Source organism: Pyxicephalus adspersus, chromosome Z (assembly GCF_032062135.1).
Source record: "Pyxicephalus adspersus chromosome Z, UCB_Pads_2.0, whole genome shotgun sequence".
Taxonomy (NCBI): domain Eukaryota; kingdom Metazoa; phylum Chordata; class Amphibia; order Anura; family Pyxicephalidae; genus Pyxicephalus; species Pyxicephalus adspersus.
In genome coordinates, this window is record NC_092871.1 from 75763044 (window position 1) to 75783908 (window position 20865).

Genomic DNA, 20865 nt, shown 5'->3' on the forward strand with positions numbered 1-20865 from the left:
TAGTATAATTCTCTATAACTTCTTCCAACGATTACTATGAAATCCATTTATATTTAGGTCCTAGTCCTTTAGAAGAATAGGAATCAAGGACCCAAACCCTCACCACCACCACCACTGGAAGTATGTAAACAACAATGTTCTGCTCACCTGTGACACTGTGATTCCACATTTCTTTGCCAGCTCTTCTTTGGCTTCTTCACTTGGGTAAGGATTGCTGAGGTGGGAGTAGAAATACTCGTTTAAGATCTCTGTAGCTTGTTTACTGAAGTTACGTCTTTTTCTCCTGTCAAATAAATAAAATGTAGTACTTTGATTTACCTGCCAAAACACTGGTTAAGTTGTATTTACAATAAAATTGTTTACAATTTTTACAATTGTAATAATGATGGCAAAAGAACAGTTTGCTTACTTACAAAAGACAAAGAGCTAGAGATGTCAAAGACAAAGGGGAATATTTATAAGGTAATGAATCTGGCATTCACCAATCATTTACTACATATGAATTTTGCAGGTGATTGTATTTAAAAAAATGATTCACCACATGTGAAAAAAATAATGGTAGTTCAAATGGTTTCCCCCCTAGACTATGGTAGGGTCATGGGCCACTCTAAAGGATAGTTAAGTGACAGAACTTTGGTCTCTGTAAAGTGCTGCAAACAAATTCAGTACTATATAAATACATAAAAATTGTATTATTATATAATTAGGTTGGTTTGGTAAAAATATGCATGGTGCTATAATAGCATTTATTTTGACAAATAAATCGAAACTAAAATTGTTACTTTACATAAAAGGGTAGACAACCCTTTTATGTAAAGTAAAAAATATATTTTTTTTTTAACTGCAACACCCTTCTTTAAAAGGCCGCAGCAATCAAGATTGAATGGAAGCATAGAGCCTCCCATGATACATACATTAAGCATCCCGAGAGGCTTTTAGCCTTTTCCTACACTAAGGGGAAAGAGATGCCGATCTCACACATGCACAGTGAGGGCAGGCATGCTTTTTTTCCCCTTTACAGCGGGCTATATCACCCAATTTCGCGCCTGTGCAGTGCAAGATCAGGTGACGTACTCAGAAGAAGCAAGAAAGAGGCTGAAGATGGCGGCACCCGGTGCTTCCAAAGGAGAATTCCAGGACGGCACTGAGGACTTCTCGTGGTTTTAAATGTAAGGCAACCCACACCAAAGGCTAACATGTTTGCACACAATGCCCTTTCATTTGCAGTTGTAGTGTGGTCCTTCCACTGGAGCAGGAAAAACAACTACATGACCAGAGGCAGGATGCAACTTCCAGGAACAGTGCTGCAATTACCAGCAACAAAAACAAAACTATGTGCATATGCAAAGTGGTTCTCATACAGTTGAATGGAAAGATGGGAGTGCATTAACTCGTAAGTTTGTAATGCGTCTACAACAACACTGATGGTGTGTCACACTGGCTGTGTTTCCATAGTATTTGACAAATCAATTCCATCCATTGTGTAACTTCATGAACAAAATTATGAAATATACACTCAAGTCAACAGCCTAGTTTAACCTTTAAAAGAGCTGGGTGAGGATTAAGAATTCTATGGTAGTTATTATTATATTATGCCAACCTGAATAAACAGTTAGGGCTGTTTCAAATGTGTATCATGTATAAGCATAGTATTAATCATAACATGGGACAGTGGCCATGACAATATGTTTTAGCCACTGTATTAATGACATATTGGGTCAAGCTTGAAAATTAAAGGAAAGAAGAGAGATGAACGAATGAGCATAGTACGCATAGCACCTGTTCTGTTCTATGGCGTGGGGAGGGTGGAGAATGAGCAAGCAGCACCACACTGTGCTCCTTTCCTTTGACTTCATTGTTCATGGACCAGCTATGTTGGGTGACCATTGTACACATATACGATTCTCGCCCAGGACATGCACTGTGAAGAGGGGGCGGAAGGCAAGTGCTCTCCTCCCTTGATTTGAAAAGCGGTTGTTCCCGATCGTCGTTCATGGATCCATCCTGATGAATTTCTGAACAATGCTGGGTACATGTCAGATTCTCACTTAAGATGAGAATGACAGTTTGTCTTGGGCAATATTTATCTGACTTCTGTACATAGCTTAAACTGCAATAGGGTTGATTTACTTAAAGAATTTAGGCTGTTATTAGAGCAAAGTGAATTATCACTCTGGAAGGCATAATAGCCTGAGATTAGTGAATGATGTGAAGTACTGCCATCCAATCATATGCAAGCAAAAATCATGTTTTTTTACATTTTCTTGCATGTTATTAGGTATTTCTTTTTAAGTGAATGTTTACTCCAAGTATGTGTGTTAAACTTTCACTAACAGATTCTAAACATGGCATAAAACTGTCTCTTGAAATTAGGCATTGTGATCCTGCTGATTTGTATCCTATTTAAAAAAATAAATAGCCTAGCAGGAAGAAAAGGTGATTATATCACAGATAGACCCAGTATTATATATATGCTAAACAAATATTGGCAGTAATAAATAGTACAGTGGACAAAACCAAAACGTTTACTTTAAAAATTATTTACTGATATGGTTCTAGTATGCTCTGTAATGTTTTGCTTTCCAATCTTTTTTTCAGTCATGAAACCATGCAAGCATCACAGAAATGAGTTCCCAGCACAGATGGGTTCACACTCAGGCTGTTATACATGTTTTATGGGATTCAAACAACCTCCCAGAGGGAAGCCTTAAAATGTGCAGGCCTCAGGGCAACTGTGCCATAAGGCATCCGGCAAACTGCTTGCCTAAGGCGGCTAGGATCCTATTGCTCTTATGTTCTCATTTCTATATACATTCCTATCCTACAGCATTATCATCCCCTCCAATATAAAAGTATGTTCAGTAAAGAGTTAATGCTTCACTTCAAGTAACACAAGACGTTCCTTGGTTATGCTTTGTTTGGTAATTTAAGCAATTCACACAGCTGGAATAGTTTCAGATATTTTTGTATGGTATTTATTCAAGTATGGAACTCTAAGTGATAAATTGCTCCATTTCTACCTCTTAGTTTTCTTTACACTTGGTACTTTTGTGATCACAGATGTGCTTATCTAACATCTAGGTGTTTGTCCTATTGGCAAGCTTAACAAGGTCTGGCTTCATGTTGGTGATGTTAGTACCCTGAAATACAGTTCCAAAATGTTGACATTCTTTGATATACAGCCATTTAACTGGCGGTACAGAGTAGTGTTTAGACATATTCTTAAGACCATTAGAACAACTGCAAACTACTGAATACTTTTGTTTACTACTTGAAACTAATTGATTGTAACAAATTAAGCTAAAAATATTATTTATACATATTTTTATGTATGTTTATGAGTAACAATATGAGAATAATTAAAGCCTTATCTAGATGTTGATGATCTAGATGCAGGGTTCATTCAGGTACATAAGCTTGCATTCAAAATCATTTCAAGAAACGTCTCAATTCAAACTGAGTTCCTTCATTTGATTAGCGTTTATGATCTGCATTTGACCTCTTTCTAAATTAAAATAGGCTGCTTTTGCATTCACATTAAATTGTATATGGGGATAAGCTCATGTACACAGACCTGAAAAGGGCTACATAATGCAGCAAGAAGGTTATGTTTATGGTCTCGTTCTGTGTCATAGACCCATGGAATTTACTGGGAACTCAGATGTCACTGCATACAGGGTTCACTAAAGAACTGTATCAGGCCTATCAGTCATCAGGTCAGGGCAAAAAAATGTATATTATATCCCTGTACACTGCCACAAAAAAAGCCTTTCTTTGAAACCTGGAGGTTGCTCATCAGAGTCGACAATTAATTAGCAACAAGCAAAAGACAACAGAGTATAATCTACTATCCACATTTTATGTTTTTTTGGTATATTATCTACATGCATAAACCTGCACAGTTTGTGTCGAGGTGTAAAAAGGGTTTGGGTACTGTTTGTGTGAACAATACAAATACTGGTTAGAAAGTAAATCTGGCACATACCACTCAAGGCATTCAAGCTGTTGAGAAACTACGATTGTGTGGCATGCATGGGTTTGCAGTTCGTCAGGTACTTGAGAACTCCAGTTTTATTTGTCCTGCTGTACTTCAGAGTCAGTATTTTGTTTAAAAATATTTGCTTGCCCTCAGTTACTTTAGGTAAAATAATTTGTATAGGTACTAATTTAACCCCAAACCCCTTCTCATCCCCTAAAGCATTTCCTAGCATTTGCTTTTTGGCTACTCCCTGTAACATCATCACAAAGATTCTAAAATTTATTAGGGGAGCTACTGGGAGGTCATCCCCTATAGATGTAGGCACAACCCCAGAACTTTATTTGCCATAAGTCTTTTACCTACATATAGTATTTTTGTACTTGATTACTTTTAAAACATGAGAAAATGGGGATGTATTGCAAATATTTGTTTTTTATTTTGACTTGATATAAACTATATACCACTAACTATATATAAAAATTGACTTTAACACTGACCTGGCATCGAGAAATCTTGACCTTAAGATCATGACAGCTTCACATGTGCTTTGCTTCAGCTGCATTTGGATGGAACTGAACTTTCTGTGGATAATGCCCACCATTCTCTCAATCTCCTTGGGGGATATTGGACGTGTACGGCTCTGCTCTCTCAGGAGATTCATGACATGGGTTGTGAATTCATTGCAAGCCTATAACAAATAATAAAATATATTCAACAACAGCAAACATAATTAATTCTTTATTTTTATGTTTCTAATCATAAGAGTCCATGTCGTTAGGTAAACATAAAAACCATAAAAACTACATAAAACTATAATGATAAGTTAGAGTTAGAGTTGGAGTACCTATGTTACTGTTTACCATTACAACTCCTTGCAGGAAATTAGCTGTGATCCAAGATAATTATCCTATTTAAAGCAGACCTTGAATTAATAGTATATTTATAAAAAAAAGCAGATTTTGTTAGTTATTATTTTATAGTGAACTGACCCAAAAAATATATACCTCTAGTTTATTGTTTATATCATTTATTGTTTATATAATGTGCAAGCACCACTCCAAAGGTACAGTGGTCCAGGCTGCTTTATAATGCACCCCAGTGGGTGTACATGATAGCCTGGGTCTATGGGAAGTGGGTTGGCTGATGCAGGCCACATCCTCGCCACATCCTGCAGGTAACATCCTGACAGTCCAGCTGACTTTAATGGGGAAGTTTCCAGTTGCTGTTGATATGTCTAAAGTTTAAGTTACTAAAATAGAAATGGAGATTAACGAAATGTATACCTCTTAGAAAAAGAGACAAATGTAATGTATATTCCTTGTGTTGCGTGTTTTCATGATTTAGAACCTTAAATGTATCTCATTCATAAGAATAATTAAGACAATGAGATTTATTGAAATATTCCCTTTTTACTAGGATATCTCCTGATTTTGATATTCCCCCTGAAAAAGCATGTTGGGATTGTTCAATGAATATCTCTGAATAATTACCACAACTTTTAATGCTGTGCATATCCATAATTTATCTGTAACATATATTATCAAAATGATGTGTGCATAATAAAGTTTTTAGATATTTTAATTGTGACTGGGAAATGCCACGTAACTCCTTGCTTTGGGTTGGAACCCCCCTTTCTGGGTAAACAACCAATAGCCATTTGCATTTTCTTATGCTATGTTCAGGTTATATTGAGTTTTTTTTAAAGTTTTGAAAATGTTTAGTTTTAAGTATAGAGATACTTAATATTTTATCTTTCTGTAGTTTGAAATTGTTTTAAACTGTAATATTATTTTATGGTTATATAAAAACTCAAAATCATTGGAACATTAACATTTAGAATTACAGTATACCATACATGTTGTCTAAAGCAGAAATTAGTAATCAAAACATTTAGTGTGTGCGGAGCCGAAAATAAGTATGGATTAATTTCCTCAAAGCTTGCTGCACGTATTATTGCAGCTTATTAAGGGAAGCCATGTATGAACTGAAAGGCTGATTAGCAATTTGGCACAGGTCCAGGGTTTGTGGGATTCACCCGGCATCCCTTTAAAGCACTAGTTCATACAAGATTAATTAGAACATCTCATTTACGTGGTATGCACTCTAGCTCATTACTCTAAGTAAAATTCGTTAAGTATTTACATTTAGGTAATTAAATTCTGGGTACACCCAAGAAAGAGGAAAGCACTTCTGCAATCTGTGATTTTTTGCTGTCGTCCCATTAAATATGGTATGTTACCTTCTTATTTATGAGTGCTTAAACAGTGGGGAAAAAAGAGTGCTGTATAATGAAATTACTGAATGGTTTCATATCTTGTGGTACACCCCCATGTCTGTATGAACGAGTATGTAAATATACAGAATAAAGCTTAACTTGAAAGAATTATACAATGATATCTGCATTTCATTAGCATGATAACAGGTTACAAGTAGACACTTACTCCTTTCCCAGGGATCAGAAGAACTACATAACCAGTGTGCCTTCACTATGAAAGAATAACTCCAAACTCATAATAAAGAAGAATATAATTTTAAAATGAAAAGCTGACTAAATTGCAACCTAATAAAGAAAAACCTATTTTTTACCAATAAAAACAAATAAACAATTGACTTTAATGCCATTATCTTCACCAGAATATACTTACTTTCCCCCTTGATACTCTTTACTCTCAGAAGGTAAACAAGATACCCAGTACTTCCAGGTATAGGGGGTGGGTGGTGGTTAGTAACCATCACCATCACAGAGTGAATGTGCATTTGAGGGGGATTTCCATACACCAGGTAAGAAAAGAACACCTTTAGGTTCAATGCTAGAAGGAATACCAGTGGAGTGTAATTTTTTATAAAGTAGTGTTCCCTTTAATGGGATATTTGCCAACCCTGCATTCAACAATTAAAAAAAAAAAAAAAACAAAATGACAAGAAGGGTTTTTTTTGGCAAAATTTCAACCTTGTATTGCAAACAATCATAAATTGATACAGTTTAAACAATGCTTATTCATACATGTATACACTCATTTGGACCTTAATCAGTTAGATCCGATAAGATATCTCTAGACCAGGGGTCGGCAAACTTTTATGGCCACTAGGCCATTTCAGGGGTGAGCGGGAGCACGCTAGGCCGGACTCAGAGTCCCGCCCTAATGGCTCCAACCCCCATCAGGGAACAGCCCCTGAAGTGAAATCCCTCTCCTCCGTATCCATTGCGGAGAGGAGGGATTTACCTTCGGAGAGCGTTTCCTGTTTGGCGCGGTGGCGGAAGTATCAGGCCTTCCCGTGGTAAATAGGGGAGCCACAGCAAGAAGGTGGCACTGGTGCTCCGACGGCTCCAGCTCCGGTAGTTCCTAACGCTCCTGGCAGACCCGGCCAGCAATGCCGGATTGGCCAGGGGGTGTTTGACCGGAACAAACTATCGGCTAGGCCGTATCTGGCCTACAGGTTGGATGTTTGCCGATCCCTGCTCTAGACAATGATCACCTACTTTGTTGCATTCATGTTACTGAGAAGTAAAGTGTGGTCAAGCGATCAGTGTATGCGAAGTAATGGATGCGTTCTTACGCGCAGCATATCTACCTGATGCATTTCGCCACATTTAGGTTGCAAAATGAACTGCCAATAGTCAATTTCTCTGAATTGCATATTTTTAACTGAAACTGATTTAGGACATACACAGGGCTTTTTCTCCTCCCTCGTCTTATTAAAACTAAAAACCCTATTGCAGGGATACCTAAAATTTAAATTGTATCCTAGTCTATTTTCATCTATTGAGTTCCCTTTTGAGAATCTTCCATGGCCCAGATGTTCAGGGGCAAAGGGACCCTTACCATAGTATTGCCTTCAGCAAAAAGCAACTTGAGTGCAGCTTTAGAAAGACAGGTCTCTAAGTGTCATTTAAATTACAGCAGTTTTAGATAATGTACAAAGAACATTTGTACATGCTCTTACTGAAAGTTACATATAACAATCTGTTCACTGTAGAGAAAAATAAGGCTGTAAATAAGTTACAAAGACAATATATTCACAAAATTACTAGTAGTCCCATTTAAGGACTGAAATAATAAGGATAAGTATTAGGATAAGAATGAATGATAAAAAAGACAGATAAAGTAGGGAATTTTGGGTGGACTCATTAGATTTTTATTTTTTTTGTCTTGACAAAAAATATAAGCTCAGACCCTTTTAAAAAATATTTCTATCTCCTGAGATCTGTTGTAAATTGCATTTACATTATGCTGCATGATAGAAATTAAGCTTTATTTTCCTGTGAATGTAAAATTATTTTCTAACTTTCTAACTAAAGTCTATCAAGTTCAACCATTAGGGAAATAAACATAATCCATATAAAAATCCCTATAAACATAGTTATCCAGAGAAAGGCAAAAAAAAAACCTTGTTCAATTTGCTCAAACAGGGGAAAAAAATTCCATCCTTATCCCATGAGGCATTCGAATGTTCCCTGGATCAACAGTCTCTGTTATCTTTACTTTAAAGCTTTAATCTTGTTATGTTCTGTGCTAACAGAAAAGCATAAAGCTTTTTCTTAAAGCAATCTATAGTAGTTGTTGAAACTACTTCCTGAGGGAGCCGATTCCACATTTTCACAGACCTTACAGTGAAGAATCCCTTCATTATCCGAAGCTTAAACTTCTTTTCCTCCAGAGGTAAAGAATGACCTCTTGATAAGTTAAGAAGAGATTTCTCTATATGGACCATTTATATATTTATACAGGGTGATCATATCCCCCCTTATACGTCTCTTCTCAAGGGAGAATAGGTTCAGTTCAGCTAATCTCTCCTCATAGCTGAGCTCCTCCATTCCTTTTATTAGTTTAGTTGCCCTTCTCTGCACTCTCCCCAATTCAACAATGTCCTTTTTGTAAACTGGTGCCCAAAACTTGACTGCATATTCCAGATGTGGTCTGACCAATGCTTTGTACAGGGGCAGGATTATGTCTCCATCTCTGCAGTCTATTCCTCTTTTAATACAAGAAAGTACTTTACTAGCTTTAGATATTGCAGCTTGGCATTGCATGCTGTTATTAAGTCTATGATCTACCAGAACCCCCAGATCCTTTTCCATTTCTGACTCCCCCAAATGTATTCCCCTAGACAGTATGAAGCATGCATGTTGTTAGCCCCCAAGTGCATAACATTACATGGATCAAGATTTAATGCCATTGCCACCTGGCTACCCAATCAAACAGTAAACAGGTGTAAATAGGACAGGTAAATCAATGAAAATCTATAGGTACATACTTGCAGTACATAGTTACATTTTTTGTAATTGTTCATACATTTTAACTGTTCCTCATATTACATATATTTCTTTATTGTTGTTTCCTTTAAATGAGAATTCTACTTTCATTTGATAATTCATTGTCTATAGCAATCAATTGTCCATAATTATCTAAAGTAAACTACTGATACTACCTATCATTTTCTGTGATTAGCCAGACATATTTATTTGTCCTACTGTAATTTGGTTGTTGTATTACATCTTCTAATAGGAAGGATAACATTGCTTCAAATCTGTCATGTGCATACTATAGTAAAGAAAACATAGCACACCTGTTCATATTTTTCCAATTCTGTGTGGTAAATCTGCCTTATTTGGCTCAGTTTGGCTCTGTAGTCGGAATGTTCAATTGAGTTATCTGAAGATCCACCTGAGGCAGCTGCGGCGGCAGCTGCGGCGGCGGCTCCACCTCCCTTCTCAGGTCCAGATACACCTTCAGCTAGCAACATGTTGTCCAGTCTCATGAGTTGTGGGTCTGGGGGATCTTCTTCCTGTGCACCTCGAATGCTGAGACCTTTGGATTAAAAATTATTGCATTAGTTTATACCATTCAAAGAGGTGCATGCATTTGTTAGCATTGTATTGATTATATAAATAACATATATTGTATCATATCCAACATAACACATCATTCTCAAGTAGCTATTTCCATTGAGTATATGTTAGGAATTAAGACATTTTTTTCTGTATTTCCATGTTTATTATCATCTCAAGATAGTCAGATGTCAGGTAAATTAGATTCAGCTGGTAAAAGTAGCTCAACTGAGAAGCCTGAAGATTAAGAACTTAGACTGGGAGTATAAGAAATTTGAAGTACAGAACCACTGTTCTTTAATACTAAAAGAATACATTGCCATGATTTAAACTTCTTTTACATAAATGTTGATTTTACATTGAAAACTTTAAGATAAAATCAAGTAATGCAAAAAGGTGCAATCTGAAGAAAGCTGAAGTCACCTATGATTATGTATGATGGAAAAAGTCTCCCCTTCAAAGTATTTTACAGCCTTGAAATAAAAAAATGCAGAAAGAATATTCTATAAGGATCTGTTAATTTATATTTTGGCTACTTCAGTCAGAATCATTGGTACGATTGCTCTCAATTAAAATAATCTGCAATAGCTAAAGGAATTTCTAAACAGCTTTCTTCTGGAAAGCTTTTTTAGTAAGTATTACCTTCTTTATTTAGTTTAAAGCCTAGTCTATCACACCACATTGTCCATCAACCCAACAAGCATAACAAACTTCTTTCATAGGCTTTATATAATCACAAGTAACAATTGCTATATGTAAATACTTTCTTAGGCTCCTACTGTGACTACATACTGTGACTAAATAAAACCACTAACTATAGTGAATAATAAATCTTCCAAAATGGTCTCTCCCCATTTAAAAGTCACTCATTAATCAAAACCCCTTCCCCCTCTCTATTGTTCTGTTATAAACTCTCTTGGCTTCTCCATAATATTGTTCATACCGATAGCTTCTCAACCCTGTGTGTACTTCTGTTAGACCTCTCAATACCTTAAATTATGCATAGTGTATCTTTTTTGGCTTACTGTCAAGGAGAAGAACCTCTGGCAGATCTTTACTGCTTTCTGCATCACCATTGTGCAAATGAAGCATCTCTGTTGTCCTTCTTGTGTCAAACAGGACTGTTAGTGCGAGAAAAATTCAGGGATGTCACTGGGTCAGGAAAGAAAAATCTAACTCTGGGCAACAGCTTTACTGACAATTGTCTAAAATTTCATTTTTTGTTTCTATGGTAGGGGAAGTTTGGGTAGATTACTAAAGTGTTTTGAGAGAAAAAAAGTGAAAGATAAAGGTTCCTAAAGGAAAACAGCAAGAAGAAAACTATTTAGAGGGATGTGCTGCAACTTTGCGAAAGATTTAGGGAAGATTCAGACCTGCCTCTATAATCCTGCTATTCCCCTTTGCCAGCTGCTTGAACATTTGCATGGTAGAGCTGGTTTTTAAAGAACCAGCAGCTGCAAATTTACCAGCTGGCGGGAGTAAGAACTAGTACCACTTACTGCCTCACCTATTAATTCCCTATGGGGTTGCTGCAGGGAGAGGCTACCAATTCCAATAGGGAGCAGTTTATGGCATTAGGAAGCAGCAAAGGCACAACAACATCACCTAAAGTGTGGACTTACCTTCAGGATACCTGTTTGTCAGACCTGACAGGTTTTGGATTAGGGACCCTTACCATAGCAATGCTTTCGGGAAAAGTAGGCATTAGGTTTCTGGCTAATTGATAAACAAGGGAACCTGGTTCTGGATGTACTAACCTGAGGAATCAACACCTTGCTAAGTACCTCCAGGTTAAGTTTTGTGTAAGCGAGATGAGTGCAAAATAATGCAAAAAAAATAGTTTGGGCTTTACTTGTAACCAGTAAATAGAATAAAGGTATTTGGAGCTAAGATTTTTCTTCAAATGACTTTTCACCTATGGGGTTTTTATGGGCTCATTAAACACCAGGAAAGAAAAAAAAAAACAGGAAAAAATAAAAACATTTTGCTGTTTTAACTTTTACCTACTGTATTCAAATGTCAGGTTTTCAAAATGTATTTTCCCAGTTGGCCATTTTTTGCCACAAAAAAAAAAAATGCAAAGACTCAATTAAACATTTATATACCTATTGTACAGACCTAGCTCTTCTTATATAGCTGCATACTATATTGAGGGTGAGAACAGTTGTAGTATCAGCTTTACAAGCTCTGCACCACTAACCTGCGCACTAAGCTTTTCTGGAGATTCACTACTTAAGACCACCACTTGCAAGTGCATTGAATCTTGGTTTGCTTTGTGTATTACTTACAGATCTGTGCCATACTCCAGCATAAAACTTTGCCTTTGTGCAACAGCTTCCTGTAATAAAGGGCAGCCACTTCTATTGCCCCAATTGTGCAGGGTGACTGGTCTTGCATCCAATCTTCTGTACATGATGTACATACACATACATGTACAAACTTTAATATTTATGTCAAGCCAACTTTTTTACTCATGCATTCTATCTAAACTACACTGAAGATTTTCATAGCTCAATAACATAAGAGTAACATAACTTTACCAGGAATTTTAGATCTATAGATACTTGGTGATAAAAGATGCAGTCAATATAGGAAAAATCCCCTGGTCATCTAAAACATGACTATTAGATAAACAACAATCATTCAAAACCTCTCAAATCAACATTTCCATTAAAATGTTAATAGGACAGAATAATAGTGATGTCCTAAAACAATTAGCCTTTTTAAATCAGTTTTAATAAAGAAATAAAATCTGCACAGGATTCTAATGTAGAGGGTCAGACACGCATATACAAATATAACCCAATGCAAAAATATAATTCTTTTATTGGGTTTTTTTCAAAAAACATTTATTAAGCATTTACAGAATATGCTATCTGGTAGAGCTGTTTGTCACTATCTGTAATAGGTTACTTTTTAGATAGCTACTAGTTCATATTGTTGTTTTAACAATGCTATATTTGCACAGGTGTAGCGTTACTATATTATACTATATAAATGTATCTGACTAGCTGACTGATCATTGTTGATTTACAAATATGTTTTCTTATAGCCTAGGGAAGACAGCTAGGCCTCTCACAGGCTCTATACTTTAGCACTTTTTTGTAGTTAGTGATTAATGGGGAATTACATTTTCCCAAGAAATTAGATGTTTCTATAGTGACATGCCATTAGTGAAATAATTTTGTTTTTATCAAAGTAGATCATACTTTTGTTTGTTTGAAAATTGTGCCACAGCAGCTGCTTAAGGAAGAGCCCCTATTATTGGAAACCATCTCTGGACAAGAGACAGGAGACTACACAATGTATAATTGTATAGCATAATGAAATGAAAACCTCAGAAATAGCTGCACTTGTATATTTTTGTGCATAAATTTATTTAAAAAAAATGATTTATATTAATTGATAATAATGGCACAGTATAGCATTTTAATATTTTTAAGGCACCTCATAAACTAAAGACATTTAGTAAATCCAACCTCATACTATCCCATCTTTTTTATACCCTACAGCATAAAAAAGGCTGAGAATATTTATCCAGGAACAAGTTTATATTTACTTCTATTAGTTGCATGTCATTACTAGAATAATTTACAAGATATGCATTTTACACTGGACACACTAGAATTGCCACAGATCTGTATTTTCTCTCCATTGCTAGGTATCTTTCAGCAAATTCTAATTAAGAATATTTCTGCGGCAAACACCTGTCTCAAGCCTCTGTTTAATAGATAAAAAGGATTGAACTGGAGACATAATTTCGAGACCAAATAATAAAAGTCGAGGTCAGCCCAAATATTAACCTCTCAGTAATACCGCTCCCACTCTTGTAATGGTGCATTAAAATGTCCACTCCGGGTGCCTCCTGATTGCAGGGTATGGTTAAATTTAATAATCTCAGGCTTTTTCAGCAGCTCATTAAGGCTTCATTAATATATGGGCAATGCTTTTGAATTATAAATAAACAGATTAGCGCCCTGCGGGGTCTGGACCGCATACTTACTTCTCTTCGGAAGAGTAATATTGCACAATGCAATCAATGTGCTCACCTGGGAGCTAAGGTGCACAAGCAGGGCACGCTCTGTCTGGCAAAAAGAAGCTAGCCAAATCGACTAAATATGCTCCCTGATGCTCTGAGAACCACAATCATTTGCACTGCACTGAGCAGTGCTTAAAACCTGCAGGATGTATTTTGCTTAGGTTTGCATCTCTACTTATTTATTTGATGTTTATGCAAAAATGTTAGTGGTGCAGCTATCTTTAGGGCAGACTCGGCTGCATCCAAGCCCTCAAGGACTAAAGCAGACCAATACTGTCTGTACATTATTAATAATTATGCATTTATATTGTGCAGACAAATTCTGCCAAACTTTACAGAGTCCATAGCTACTTCTCTAGGTGTCCCTCAGAAAAGCTCACAATCTAAGTCATTTGTCTCTAACATGGTCTAAGGAGCATTATTGTTGTTTTTTAGGAGTGGGAGGCAATGAACCTACAAGTATGTGGAAGTATATGGGGCAAATCTGAGGGGAACATAATTGCTCCATGCACATATTATCCTGGCCGATATCTGATTTGGGAACCTTGTGCTATAAGGCAAGAAAACTAGCATATGAGTCATTCTTCACATTCATAAAATTTAACGAAGATATCTGAAATACTTCCTTTCTTCTTGGATCTCTTCTGTCTTCCAGTGAAGGTGCTTTCATGCATCCAAGATTTAGACATGTTATAAGGTAGTAGCTTTGACTTTTACCATGGCTCTATAGACTCAGTTGGCCACAGCAAACATCAGTTCATCTAGTTTGTCGACTAAGGCAGCAGCTTTGCTAGTGTGCTGAAATACCTTAAAGGACCATGATTTGTCTGTTCATCTATGCTCTCAGCTTTTATTATGCAAGCAGAATTTTCTAGAAAATGATGTTCCGTTTTATGCAAACTACATTGGCAGCTGGGAAATGCACAAAAATATAAATACATGGTATATATGGATAGAGAACATGTCAATCTGACATACAATTTTCTGCTAAAATGCTATATTCTGAATTTTTTTCCAGCAAAAACAAAATGTGTCAAGATATAAGAAGTACCAGTGAATTTATTTATGTAATTGAGAAAATACCAATAATAGAACTGGGCTGCGAGTAGACAGTTCATCCACCATTAATACTACAAATCCCAGAATGCTCTGCTGGCAGGTCAATCAGTACCCACAAGCACCCCCTCCTCTGTTGACATTCATGAGCGGCCTTCCTCAATTTTCAATAAATATGAAGGTTGGCACCCCTGCGATAGGGCATTTGATATGTCAGAAGCAACCAATCAGATCCTTAGGTGAACCCTTTTTCTCCTACACTGAGTATTTACAGGTGCACTCCAGAAAGCAATGGTCCAGATACTAGTGGTACTGTAGTAAAAAAACAAAGGATGGCATAGTTGTATCCTAATCAGTAGTGAAAAAGTAGTATAACTAACTATGATTCTACTCATAATAAGCACATTTGTGTTTCATGTAAACATCAATGTTTTGAAGCCACTATTGTGTGACCTTTCTCACCCTTGTTGTCACGTTTCTACCTGTCACGTAGAAACATCTGCTATATGGTGAATTCTGGATGAATCTCCCAGAACATGTGAGTCCTATATGTGGACCTGCCAGATCTCCTACAACAGTTTCAAATGTGCCTTCCTATATTCATCTAAACACAATGCGGGAAACATCACTATTTTGTAAAGTTCAAATATTTGATCAAATGGCCTTTACCACAATTTGAAGTGAATCTATATGTGTGTGCTAAACTCTCAGCAACAGAAGCACAAACAGGCTCACAGAGATTTGTGTTTACTTCTAAATTGATTCCATATAGCTTATAGGCGCAGCGGTTTCAATTATGGAGACAGAGACTTTAGTTCTTTATATCTATCAATTGGCTTCCCCCTCAAAAAAAAATTGACCTTAGATTGTGTTAAAGACATATGACTATGGTAAGAACATTAAATTGTGAGCCCCTTTGAGGGACAGCTAGTGACATGACTATGGACTTTGTAAAACAATGTGTAATATGTCAGCGCTATATAAATACTGTGCAATATTAATAATAATAGTGTTTTGAATTTAAATCTTACATTTTGTATGCAAAAAAAAAGATAGAGAGAGGAATCATGGTCTACAAGAGAGACTGTTCCTCCCAACAAATTTTATTGAGACCTGCAGTATATATTTTTTTTATGCATTATCATCAAGACCCATATTGGTGAAGATATGATTGTGCATTTTTGTATCTAATATATTATTAAACTTCTGATGAAACATAGTTTTCAAGCCAGTTATATAGGTGGAATCTAGTGATCACAATAGACAAACTAATGAAGACCAATAAGTCTGCACGTTCTTGCCTTTGGCAGTGCAGGGGTTAGTCAACTGTACACAATTCCTGTGTCAGGTATATTAAATATAACACCGCAGCGCTCTGCACATTTCCACGCCAAGCCGCTTGTCACTTTCGCTTCAGTCATTCTGTATTGAGGAAAAATGCAGCGGTGGGAATTTTACAAGGAGCTGCTCAGTTAAATGGACATAAATCACAGGTTTCATTCAAAGCGAATAATCACTGGCCATAAAGAGCTACTTGTCTCTTACTATATATTACCGGAACTTTCCACCAGCAATAATGCAGCCATTCATGGTGAGGGGAAAACACAGCCAGGCATTAAGGGCTGACATGTAATCCTGTTAGGGGACTGACATGCCGAGTGGGGCTGACATTTTTATCATGTGTCCGCTTCAATTTGGGAAACTGAGGAGAAAGGGGAAGAAAATGATTACTTGGCTTCTCTCTTTGCTGTCCCGAGCATATCTTCCTTTTAACGCTGATTGCATGGAAGACAGAAGAGAAGATGTATGACAAAGTATGTATTTTATCACACCTATAGCTTGCCTTCATCTGGTGCTAACCATTAAAGCCTCTGTTTAATTTCTTTTGCTCTGCGAGGCCCTGCCAGTCTATCACCAGAGGTGGATTACATCTCGGTAGATTCCAGCGCTATGCAAATCTTTTAGAATGGTTAATAACCTCTCTGATTAATCAGGTTAAATCCCATGAAGCCAAATGAGACAAGATGCCTGATCATAATTGTTCCAGATGCACAAAGAATTGATAAATAATAGAAAGAAACGCTGTGATGCAATTTTAACCCTTTATGAAACCATAAAACAATATAAAGTCTATTATTCTGCAAACCTTCAGCCAATTTTCGTTAGCATCAATACGGGTATGTTTGTTCAGAGGAGCACTATTACCACATTTTGCTGGATATAGGCAAAATACTAAATTACTGATACCCAAATGACATCTCTGAGGCCAACCGCAGTGCTCCTTTTCTTTTCTTTCAGTCATTCAAACAAATCCAAAAAGACAACAGTGGGAAATATCCACTGTCAACAATGATCTATAAAGCTTCTGCTGACCACCAATGTACGATAAAACTTTCATTGTTTATCGATATAGGAGATACCTCTACACCAGCCACTTAAGGGAGCATTACACTGAACATTAAGGAAGCATAACTGTCCTTTAATGTAAGGTTGGTACTCTTTAACTGACTACCAATGCAACTAATTAATACTTTACAATCCAATCAGATCCTAAGATTTAAGGTAAATCTTAAAATGTAAATCCAAATAAGATTTAGGGTAAATTTTAAAATGTAAAGGTAAATCCTAGTTATTAAGGCTTGTAGCTGTGACATCTATAAATTAAAAGAATCCTTGCAGACATCCTTTTACTATCAAACCTGATCTTTAGCTCTTGCTGGTTATTATTATGGAAGAAGAAGTCATTACACAATGCATTAAGTCACTCCACTCACAAGATTAATGGCCTACAGTACATTCCTATTCAGCAAAATACAACCAGGTTTTTAGGGTACTACAGTTACTATACAATGTTATTTATCACACTTAAAAAGGTGTTTTTAATACCACTATGAAATGATGGCAGAATAAAACAAAAAACCTTTATGGGAATGGCCAGCCCTCTTAGTTCTTACCTTACGCTACAGAATGATTCACCTATAATATATATACTCAAATAAAAACTATTCTGAATATAATGCAAGGTATTTATTTTCACCTGTGAATACAGGAAACTGCTTTGACTCAAGTATAAACTTAGGGCACAAAATGTAGCCATTACTGCTAACAATTAAAATGCCTTTATAAGTTAAATTCTTTGTGCTTTTGGTTATGATGGCTTCTTGCTCTTTTGTGCATGGCTCTTGGCCACCAGTAGATGAAACTATGTACTCAAAGTGTGTAAAAAACTCTTTAATATTAAAAAGACATCAAAAGTTTGTTTCCTGTTTTAAATGATGACAAATATTGCCATCTATTGGCATGACCAGAGTGTTTCCTTCTCTAACAGCAAAAAAGTAACTTCAGTGTCAAGTCTATAGGTAATATACAACTTCTTTAGACAACTCCTTAATAAAAACATTCCATCTCCAAAGGAATAAATATGTCTACTTGGGAAGTGTATCACATATATATGGAAAGTCCTTTGACTTTTTCGGTGAAGTGATTGTACCAGAATGTTTGATCAACCTCACATGACACGTTTGTCAAGCCACTTAATGTTTTACCTAACGCTAACCTTGATTACTTTATAGTATAAAGTTGAAGTAATGCTTGGGTCGGGGCTATCAATAGTTAGTAAATTCCAATAAAATTTATCTCCAAACCACAGTACCTGTGTTTCAAACCTTGCTTAATAGGAATCCATTATGTGTGACAACAGAAGCTCAGGTATTCAGTTTACATATAGGTAAAAGCAAAGTAAAGTTTTTTTTTTTTTTTTTTTAATAAATAAGCCTTAGAGACCTCTGCTGCTAGAAAATCTATTTTTCCAACAACGAAGCCTTCCATGTTTTCCAGTAATAGTGAAGGTTTGATAGTAGTATTTCTATATAACTGAACACATCAGGACTAGCTGAAGTAATAGCAAATACAGTTAACTCTCCTCCTGCCAGGCATGGCAGATTTAACAGAGATCTACAGAGCAATTCTGATAAATTTTAGCAGCGGAGCTGCAGTGAAATAAATCTATACAGCGTAAAGTGCATGCAGGCTCTGTGTAGAGAGAGCTTCAAATGTTTATTTCATTTCACTGCTCAGATAAACCCTTTTTGGAGGCAGATTTATACTCCTCCTCGCCCCCCACTCCCCCCCCCCCTCCTCAGAAGCTCCTTTGAATCTGATAAGAAAGTTGTAATCACAGCACGAATTTCTTCTCTGTGGTAAACATATTTATTTTTTTATTTGGGGGCAGTAAATGTTTATGCCAGAATATTTAGTTTTGAGGGGAAAGTATATGGCTGCTTTTCTACCTGTTTGATCAGAGAGCCAAGAGTGTAAAGATGCAATTCAGCCAACATGACGGCTAAACGGCCTATTCTACAGAGCAATCAAGGGCAAAGCATACATTGTTCAGAGCATACATCTTTTCAGTAAGTGTTTTTTTTTGGTAAATATTTATCACAACGTTACACATTATAATAGCAAACATTTAGATTGAATTTTCTATCAAAGTAAATCATACACTTAAATATTCTCCCCATTCCTTGTCAAAAGGCTGCATTATCCCTGTAAAAAAAACAAACAAAAAAAACTGGAGAAAATGTAAAAAGAATGCTTGCCTAGGCAATGATGATGTCACTCCCGGTTGCGAATTACAGACAACATACATTAGGGTAGATGGATTGTACTTTTGGACTTCAGCACTGCTGCCACATTTACTAGATTAAAAAGTTTTCAGACTGCAAAGAAAATACCAATGTTTGCCAACACAAAATTACCTTCTTTTGTAACAGAACATGAAAGTTATATGTAAAAGTCAAAACTTAGGTTACAACCTCAGTCAGGTATTCAACGCCGTCTGTGTCTCAAATGGGGACTTTCAACCTCCCACTCATCACTGAGTGGGAGATTAAAAAATATAGCGGCTACTATATTTTTGGGATAAAAATATAGTAGCCACATCCCATTTTACTATAGACAGGAGTCAATAGAATTTTTTTATCAATAGGTGGAGAATCATTTCATTGGTGTTTTTATGCTTTGTTAGAAATAAAATGTTTTTGAAAGTTTTTGGATTTTATTTTTTGATCTTTTTTCTTTGAAGATACGTGCCTTAAAAATCCCCAAATCGATACAAATTTGTATGTACTCTTGTCATGGGTTAGCATTCAAAAAGTGAAGATTTGTGTTGTAAGAAACATTTAGAAGTAATTATTAGGTTTAAGCAGTACTCTGGAAAATTTTACTTTTTGTCTGTATTTTAGTGTTGTATATCTGCAGTGTGCGCTCCAAAGGCATTGTGCTGTATCTATTCCCTGACTAGGAAGATGTCTTACTTCACTGCTCACTTCTCCCACTGCTTTAGACACTGATGTTAAGATATCAAGATGGTGGCCACCACACAGACACAGTGCAGTACAAGTCAGTGATGGAGAAGATTAGCTACAGAAGACCCCAGGCAATAGTTCATCTTTTACCATTGCCTACTCTTCCAAACCAAAATTAGATATAGCTTATTCATAAAAAACACAATTGGTCATTAGTCAATATCGTATGCTTTTTTTTACTAAATTACACAGACAAGTGCTGGAAATGTTTTGCACCTTCAGTTTTATAAGCATATTGTGCATGGTAGTAAAATGGCCAGCAGTTTAATTTGTATAGTTTTACGATACTTTGATACCAGACAATTTCATTAAGTCCTGTGATATGTCTGATGCTTCTGGCACCTCAGAAACACACACCATGCCAAGAAAGTTATTTATACTCTTTAGCTAGCTGCTCATTAAAAGAGGACAATTTATGAGCACAAAAGGATCCATTTAGAACCCGTAGTTTTGTATTAATTTCAATCTTTATAATTTATAGTAGGACAATGAAGATAGCTGTGCACAAGATGTGATTTCAGACATACCCCATGTTGTTTAGGGGTGTCAGCAAAGGAGATTTTGATTAACATCAAAATTAAAAAGTGTTTTTTAT

The 20865-nt window shown here is 36.2% G+C and overlaps 1 protein-coding gene across 4 annotated transcripts in view; it reads right to left on the bottom strand.

The window, feature by feature from the left end:
* The window catches only part of PBX3 (PBX homeobox 3), a 160266-nt gene that overhangs the window by 18392 nt on the left and 121009 nt on the right, over window positions 1-20865 (bottom strand). For 3 of the 4 annotated variants that reach the window (XM_072429929.1, XM_072429928.1, XM_072429927.1), the window contains 3 exons: window positions 9548-9789; window positions 4477-4667; window positions 148-283 (listed from right to left, as the gene is read on the bottom strand). In XM_072429929.1, the coding sequence (XP_072286030.1) occupies window positions 148-283; window positions 4477-4667; window positions 9548-9789 (569 nt within the window). Of the gene's footprint in view, window positions 1-147; window positions 284-4476; window positions 4668-9547; window positions 9790-10834; window positions 11424-20865 lie in introns of those variants that run through there. The other variant, XM_072429926.1, reaches the window with a different exon arrangement.